The following is a 9,227-nucleotide window of genomic DNA, read 5'->3' as shown; positions in this document are numbered from 1 at the left end:
TTTATGTATTGTGATTGTCTCGCTCAACTCACCAAATATTTCTTATTAGTAAGTCTTTGTTTAATTTTCATCAATTACTAGAACTTTCAGGCGACCCCATTTCAATTCCAGCCGACCCCACATGGGGTCCCGACCCCAAGGTTGAAAAACACTGCATTAAATAGTGAGTCAAATAATGTGATTCTTCTACTTCATCACAAGCCAAACCAAAGATAACACTGGTTTAATTAAATCTACAACACCTTTTATTTAGAAATACTACTGACAAGAAGTAGTATTTTCACATGTAGAATAAATCTGGTTTCCAGTGCGTATCAGGTAGAGACACTCTTCACATGTAGTTTAAAGCAGTGCATGATGGGATGTGAAGTCACCTTTCAGTTTATTACTAACACTCTCACTTTCTCTGTTTCTTTGAACGCCCCCCTCCCCTCCAAACGCAAAGGGACAGGTAAATGCTCTACCGTTATTTTTTCACCTGCACTGCCTCCTGTGGTATGCTTTCACCTGCTAATCACATGGTACACCTGGTCACATGACCATCAGCTGACCCACCTGATCTGTCTTATTTGTGTATGTGTGATGCATTCAGGGACTTCGCTTTTGTTGCGGGTGATAAGGACAGCTGCATGTTGAAGTGTCACGTGTTCCGTTGTGATGCACCGGCCAAAGCCATCGCCACAGCGCTGCATGAAATGTGCTCAAAGGTCAGTGACGTTACACTATCACCATGTTCTGTCTTCTTTATCCCACATGGACAGTACTACTACTGTAATATCTTACCATGGTTTTAACCTTTTTCAGCTCTTTTTTTTAATATATATTTTAATGGCTCCATCTATTGTTTTTTACTTCTCATCACTGCACTTAAATTTTTAAAAATTGTTTTTTAACCTGCTTTTATTTATTTTTTAATGATGGTTTCAATGTAAAATGACTGTGTTACTTGGTTGATGGCTGCACTTTAGGCATCAGTGTGTTTGTGTCTGTAAATGTGGTACATAAACTTGCCTTGTGTGTCCAACCCAACTGAATAGTTTGCCTGGATTTTTAATAATGATTTGATCATATATATATATATATATATATATATATATATATATATATATATATATATATATATATATATATATATATATAAACCAAAGCATATAATCTAAACAGAAGTTCACTAAATAAGCAAAGTGGTTCCATCTGCAATGAGTCATATCAAAATGTAATCTAGAGTAATATTCCATGAATTATGTGAATAATAGTAATTTTTTTTTGTCCTTTTAAAATTATTTTTGATATGTGCGTATGTTGAAACCTCAGTAAACATAGACAAAAGTTTAAAAATTTCACACTGCTATTTATCCATGTATATTTGTAAATATTTGCTGTATATAGGTGAGGTTTTCTTTTTTGTGTAGGGCCTTTTGACCTGCAGTGACACCACCTGCAGGCCGTTTTATATGTGGACACCCTCTGCAAGTCATTATCTTTATGCCCAGTTGGCACCTTCCTATTGGTCAGGTCCCACTACATAGGAACCTACAGTTTTCCAGGGTCCTGTTTGACTTCCTGATGAAGGCTTGAAATGCGTAGAAATGTTTTTTAGATCTAGATATGACCATGCCATGGTAATAAAGGCATTGTAATGTTTAAAGAGAGGGCCTTGGAAATTTTTCTTCCAGTCTGGTATCTACTATAGACAAAAGTTTCTTTAGCAGTTTCCGTTATTTTACTGCAGACATTGTCTATGAATTATTACTTGTCAGACATGGGTCTTTATGGTTTGTTACCTAATGTGTAAAAACATTTATTTCATGTTATAATTTCCTGTGTGAAGATGATGTCTGAGAAGGCACTGGTGAGGCCGTCTCGCTCGCTGACCATGGAGAGCATCTCACCTGAAGACCTGCCCAGACAAGGTGAGCCACCTGCTCTGCCTCCTCTCATCACCTGCTACTCTGTGATTGGCTCTTTACTGACTCCTCCCACTGTGTTGTTGTGCAGTGGAGTTTCTGGAGGCAGTGCGGCAGCAGGTCCAGAAGTTTGAGGTGCAGTACATCGGAAACTTGCCAGTGTCCAGAGCCATGGGTAGGACATTCAAACACACCATGATACACCTGAACTGACTGAACTCAGTGTCGTGTTCAGTTTGAGGACTGTAGTAAAATATAACGCTGCACAGACACTACAAACATCTGGTCAGAACTTCAGAACTGGTATAATGAGTTGAAGATACAGAGTCCATTGTGTAGAATCAACTTGAGGCCGTTTCTTCATGGCAGCAGCTGAGGCTCATGGGTATTTAGTATTTGCACACTTGAAGACAAGTGAAGTTGAAAACAACATAGGAATTGCTGATACTGCTGAATTCAATCAGTGCCATAAATTTACTGAAGTTTGACATCTATCATAATCATTACACAGTAGTGGGAAAAAAAGTTTTTGGACACCCATAAATTTTACACAATTTCAAATTTTCAAATTTGCAGAAAATCTTTTTTGTGTTTCAAAAGGTGTGGCTGCATGAGACAGACACAAACAGTTGCAAATTACTTTTTGTTTATTGTTAACAGGAAAAAAACAAATAACCTTAATTTGTAACTTAAACATTTCATGCCCTGGATGTGTTTCATTATCTTACTGAAACATCCAGTTTTGACCTCAGTGGAACAGTGCACATGCAGAGGGAAGCATGTGGGTCTGGAGAATGGCACTATACTTAAAATACAGTGAATTCAGAGTAATTCATAATGTAATATATCACAAATGATTGAAATGTCCAAAAATGTTTTTACACCACTATATGTATTGTATCTCCAAAAATGTTCCCGATGCACAGCCTTCCTCCATTTGATAATAGGTCTGGATGATATGGGGAAAAACATTGTCAAGATTAAACGTTCATATCAGTTGACATCGACAAATGTGCCATGTCATTATTAAGGCTAATTTTTGATCCTGAGTGAAAGCTGAAGAAAACAGTTGGTTATAGAATAGAGTATATCACCATTTATCATTCATTGATTCATTCATTCATTGAACCTGCTTTATCCTCATTAGGGTTGTGGGGGGGTGCTGGAGCCTATCCCTGCTACCTATGGGCGAAGGCGGAGTACACCCTGGACGAGTCATCACCATTTATCATGACATAAATAATATTGTGGGTAATATGATTGTGTTAGTGTCCAGGTGTGTATGTGAGGCCAGATGTGTCCGTGTTGCAGGTATGGAGGTGTTGAACAGAGCGATTGAGAGCATCATGAACTCCACAGACAGAGACGACTGGGAGCCGACCGTCATCCATGTCACTGATAACGTCCTGTCTCTGTGGAAGGGAGAGGTGAGAGCACCATCCTCAAACTCACCTGAACATCCCCTGCAGATAGAATTCTGATCACTCTGATTGGTCTGCTCTCCACAGGAAGGGGAGGAGCCATTCTGGGAGTGCCAGGTCAGATTTCTCACCTTTCTGGGTGTCGGCCACGACTGCCACACCTTCGCGGTGATTGTGGATGGCGGTACACAGCGATTTGAGTGTCACGTCTTCTGGTGTGAACCGGATGCAGGAATCATTTCTGAGGCCGTCCAGGCAGCATGTATGGTGAGGCACCTGTCTGTCTGTACAGTCATGGACAGACTGAGTATAATTTCAGAACTAAGCAGGGAAAAACTATTTGATGTTTCCATTTGTTTTTTTAAATATTGATTTTACTAAACCAATATAAATCAACACGATAGCATTTAATAGCACAGCTTGGTTATATATAGGTAATAATGTAGTAATACTGTGTAATTATCAAAGAAATAACCAATGATAATGTAAGTTAAAACCATATTGTAATACTGAAATGAACTTCCCCTTATGTTTGTAAAATTCCCTGTCTATTGAGCTGATACTGTAGAAATTATGTCTTGAATGCTGTGTCTTGTTACCTGAAAAGATTTGGGGTTATAACTGTGTAATAACCCTTCATCAAGACTGCAAAATGCAAAATGACCTGTTACTGTTTAATTTCATGGTTTTATTAGATCAAACCAAATCTGACACCAAGAGTCAGGATTTGGAAAGTACACAGAAAAGACAGGAGGAAGGAATAAGCAGGGAAAATGAGCAGAGAACATAAAGAGGAGAACATGTCACGCAACACATTATTCTTAAGAAACATCAACATTGTGGATTTTATGGATGCTCTCATGAGAGACAGCAGTACAATCCGGAAATGTTCAATCTTTTACAGTGGTTTAGATCTCACTAAAACTCCATTTACACAGAGGAGGCGATCGTTGAGAGATCATTAAGCGATGAAAAAATGGCCAGATCTCTCAACGATCTTTCAGTGATCACCCAGCGATCACCAAGATCTCTGAATGATCTTCCAGTGATCTCCACGGGCGCCACGGTCTCTTCAAAGTTTTGACTCAGTCCAAAACAATCTCTCAATGAACACTCAAGGCACGCTCAAGTAGCCCTCAACGAATACATCGATCTCAGCTATCGTTCAATGAATGCCAAATTTTCCCACCCCGAAGGTAGAGATGGTTGAGAGATCAATGAAGGAATGGGTTCAACTATCTCGATGACCCCCCCCCGTCTGATTCAACTGACCAGACAGTTTAAAGTAGAGGGCCAAAGGCACAACGAACGCATCTCCCAAACATTTACACAGAAACAGCCTTTTCAATCAATTTATGATTGCTCAATGGTCACCCAACGATCTCTGTGCTGTGTAAAGGGGCCCTAAGAAGTTTAGTTTCATTGCTACTTATCATGCTACCCTGCCAGCGTTAGTCCATCAGTTTAGGCTAACAGTAGCTATAAGACCTTAGCCTGAATGTGACTGGAATAAATGAAAAGACTTAAATAGTCATATCTCTACGATGCCATGGGATTAAACAGTATGAAAATGAAGACAAATAGAGAAGCTTGTATTGTGGCCATCATCACTGTGAGTAAACTGTGAAATTTATCTTTTGGTATGACCTGGGTATGTGGGGATTCCCAAATGTCACCAGTTACTATTCCCACAATATCACAAACCTTTTTTTTTATTTCTTCATACATGTCTCTTAAATAAGAAACAAACAGTATGCAAACATCCATCTCTTTCTTTCAGGTTCAGTATCAAAAGTGCTTGGTTGCTCAAACTCCTCCTCCAAGGTCCAAGTCCTGGCGAGCAACCCCATCAAAAGTCAAACGGGCCAATTCAATGGACAGCGCCGCCTTCCTGCCTCTCTCATCACGACACCATGGTAACGGCTCCACTACAATGACACCTAGGATCACCAAGGGCAACAGCAGCAGCAGCACTAATGTAAGGAAGGGCATGATGGCGTTCTTTGAAACCTTCCGGAATAAACAGGCCACCACCTCCTAATGATGGGGGCGGGACATCAGAGTCATGTGACCAAAGAGTTCAGCCAGCTGGTTGGTCTGCACCTGCAGGACTAAAAGGTGTCAGCCCCCAGTGGAGAAGCTCCACCCACTGACTGAACTCTGACCACACATGGCTCTGGATGTTCAGGTGATTCCGCTGCCGTTACATCACCAGCGACGCATCAGAGACCAAGAACCATTGCCATCGCCTTGTCTCCTGCCACTGGAGCGGAAAAATAATCCGATAACTGTCACACCTGTGACCTAGGACCAGGTGAGGAATAGAACCTGAGGCCTCAGACGCTGCTAGTCAGCAGTGGGTCCACTGATCAACCAATCGATTGATCGTCAGTTGACACCTCCACAGTCAGCTATGTTTGAACTATCAGGATAAAACAACAGAGGTAATCTTCAAAAGATCAAAGGTCACAGACTGTTTTAGGGTCATCTGCTGTCCACTTTATTTTTAGTGGAATTACAAACAGCTTCTGTCTTATTAGAGTGATTTGCTAAACTGGGTTTGTCCAGATTAACAGAGACAAATTGTAGGTGATGTTTGGTCATGGTTAAAGAAATGGAAATCCTCTATCACAGAGTGAAGGTGGTTTGCATTCAGTTGTTGTCTCAGTTTTACGAACAAAAACAATCTGAGACAAATGACTGCCAGTATGACCCAACCAGTCGGAATTCAGCATGAAATGACACATTGATCAACTGGACCTGTATGTTTATGTAGCTGAAAATACCAGCTTTATTTGCAAAATTGACGTCCCAAGTTGCCTCTTTTTTAAAGTCATAATGAGGTCTACCATCTCCTCCTTGGCTTTGGGTTTTTTTCGTTCACATAAATATCACTGTTGTAACAGTGCCATTATTAGCTTACCTTCATCGTTTACAAGTGTAGTGGTGCAGATAAACAGCACGCACCAATGGCATTTTGTTCTTGGTATTTCAAGGTGTTACTATTCTACAGTCTGCAAATGTGTAGAAAGACCAAGTATGGATCAGATGTCCCTCTTTATGGTGGACGTTACAACATTTAAATCCATTTTCCCACTTTGTGTCTCATTTTAAGAGAAACTGTTACATATTAAGATTCTGAGTTCATAACTTCAAGAACATTGAAGTCAGGTTCACATCAAAATTTCTCATAGATTTTAGCTGAACGTTTGCAAAAAAGTTTGCGAGAAAGTCAATGAACATACGAAACGAGACTGATCTACCAAAACATTTAGATGAGGGGATTATTTTGTTAATTTCTGTCTATTTTGTTGCTCATTTTGTTCATTTTATGATGAATTTGTTCAGTTTTTGTTCTTGCTATTGATTATTTTGTTCTTTTTTTGGTCAATTCTGTTTATTATATTCATTTCTTCTTCATTTTGTTAACTATTTTGTTCATTACGTTGATTGTTTTGATCACTCAGACCCATTTTGTCCATAGTACTTTAGTTGATTTATGAAAGCCAGTAAACATGATGTAATCTAGGATGTGGTTGAACGCTAATGTTAGTTGTTATCTATCTGTAGTTAATGTTCATGGAATATTTAGTTTTACCTTGAAATTTGGCCCAACGTCTCTCTGGTTTTTGACTTTCTTGTCTTTTCAGGTGCTGATCCATTAGTAAAGGTAATAGGATGATAGTTTGTCAGATCCCCTGTGTTTATATGACATGAGTACAGCAGTATGATATTATTGAGAGTGGACACTGTGAATACAGTCTATGGTAAAAACGAGAAAGTTACAATACAAGGATAAACACAACATTCAGTTTCATTTGTAATCAGCTTCCACAATCCACATCAGAATCATGTTCTTTTAACATTTATTGGTGTTAATTTCTATTACTGACACTGATTCATAGAAGTAAATAAATAATCACCAGCCATTTTAACCCCCTTCACAGACCAGTATTGCTGTCTTCCAAGCAAATTAGGGCTGTAAATCCTGTTAACTGAGTTAGTGATTGAACGGAAATGCATAAAAAAAATGGAAGTTCAACTAACTCCACTTTGGAACAAAAGTTGGATTCATTGAAAGGTGTCCACAATTTCAAACGCTGTTAATTTGTTTGTTTGATAAAGACGATGCATATTAACGAACACTCAGTACAAAAAAAAACAAAAAAAAAAAATGTGCAGCCGGTGGCAGATTGACCTCTGTAAAAAAAAAAAAGAAAAAAAAAAAAGAAAAATTTGAACTGTGATGTCACTGATGTGGGCGGGACATTTGCTGTAGTCAGGTCCAATCATTCAGTTTGTAATTATGAGCAACATCAAACTGATGAAACCTGCAGATCAAAGTGAATAAATAGCATCAGCTGCTGGGGCTCATGGGTAATGTAGTATTTAGAGATATAACAGTGAACGAACTCATGGAGAGAAGGCTGATAACTTTAAAGTAGCCTGATAGTATTATAAAAATCATATTAAGATAATGTTAACTATAACCATATATAATATTTAATATTCCAAAAATAAAGCTTGAATGTTATGTGATACTCAGATAAAGTTGAAATATTTCTATTTTAATTTATTTAGATTTTTTTTAATTGATTCAATTTCAGATGATTTTCAAATTACTTGGTCTCCTTTTGAGCCTGATACCCAAGGAGAAAAAATATATCTAGAAGCAATTCTAAAAGTAGCAAATGGTGAAAATAAAAAGCAAAAAAGTGTAGTTTGGTTTGATTGGCCGAGGTGGTGACAAAATGCATGATTGTCGTCATCATACCTTGGATCAGTTCTAGACCTTTAACAGAAAAGTTGCTGAACATGTAGCAGCACCCAACACATTTAAAATGGTGGTGACTTTGTAACTTACAACACAACCAATCTGAACTGAACTTCTCCACGCTCCTGTTTATGTCCATAGTCTAAAAGAGTGTTTAGGCCACACTGAGGACAAAAACCTGATTCTCAGGTTAAAAAATATTGATATTTTGAGAAAACCATAAAAATATTAAAAGAAATGCTATAGAATATAAGTCATAATATATTGAGAAATAGTCATATAAAAATGTCATGAAAAAATGTGCTAATATTTCAAAATGATGAAGAAAACACACAACAATTCAAGAAAACAATCACAGTATTTTGGCAATATTTCAAGAAGTAATATTTTGAGAAGTATCCCTTGTTTCTCCAACTACCACTACCACATCTCCCCTCAGTGTGGCCCTACCACTCTAGTTTTATTAATCAAACGAACTCCTGAATGCCTTGTGAGCAGGTCAGAAAACTCCTGACAGAGTTTTATTTTAATGTTCTATTTATTTTATTTTCATGATTTCAGTTTGACTTGCAGCTTGAATGTAATCTGAAATGACAGCATGGAAAGTCATTGAACACGGTTTGTACATGTATCGCCCCCACGTGGACAGGAGGTGGAGCGACAACAAATAGAGGTGAAAAATAATAAAAATGTTATATTTATGGACACGCCCACAGACAGACTGCTGCCTCCTGATTGGCTGAAAGCTGCGACCTCACTGCTCGCCTGTAGATAGATAGAAGCCTTAGTGTTTACTGTCTGTAGGTAAATATCAGTGAATGGTTACAGTGTTTAGAACCAATATCCCAGAATTCTGTGAAAGGCGGCGTGTGGTCAGTCAAGTTTGTCTGCATTAATAATGATGTCATGTACAAAATAACCAAAAATGTCAAATAAACCAATGAAACGTTTTCGTCTCTGCTACTCATTTAGAACATTTAGACTTCACATGAAAAAGAAGCAGAATCAGAAATATGTATTAAAAATGTAATTCCTATTATTTTGTTTATTATACTTGTTAATGTTAAGTTCAAGTGATTTTTAGTAACATTTGATCTCTGTTACAGTTTATTCAGTTCTTTTTCT

General features: G+C 38.1%; 1 protein-coding gene across 2 annotated transcripts in view; it reads left to right on the top strand.

Annotated features, from left to right (window-relative positions):
• Positions 1–9,049, top strand: part of apbb3 (amyloid beta (A4) precursor protein-binding, family B, member 3) — a 20,918-nt gene extending 11,869 nt beyond the window's left edge. The window contains exons 7-13 of one of the 2 annotated variants that reach the window (XM_030154252.1): positions 446–451; positions 593–707; positions 1,832–1,913; positions 1,999–2,082; positions 3,219–3,334; positions 3,416–3,595; positions 5,109–9,049. In XM_030154252.1, coding sequence (XP_030010112.1) covers positions 446–451; positions 593–707; positions 1,832–1,913; positions 1,999–2,082; positions 3,219–3,334; positions 3,416–3,595; positions 5,109–5,369 — 844 coding nt within the window. In that variant the 3' untranslated portion in view covers positions 5,370–9,049. The remainder of the gene's footprint in view (positions 1–445; positions 452–592; positions 708–1,831; positions 1,914–1,998; positions 2,083–3,218; positions 3,335–3,415; positions 3,596–5,108) is intronic. The other variant, XM_030154254.1, reaches the window with a different exon arrangement.
• Positions 9,050–9,227: the final 178 nt, after the last annotated feature.

The sequence above is a fragment of the Sphaeramia orbicularis genome, chromosome 14, assembly GCF_902148855.1.
Source record: "Sphaeramia orbicularis chromosome 14, fSphaOr1.1, whole genome shotgun sequence".
NCBI classification, from domain to species: domain Eukaryota; kingdom Metazoa; phylum Chordata; class Actinopteri; order Kurtiformes; family Apogonidae; genus Sphaeramia; species Sphaeramia orbicularis.
This window is presented reverse-complemented; position numbering and strand designations above follow the sequence as displayed.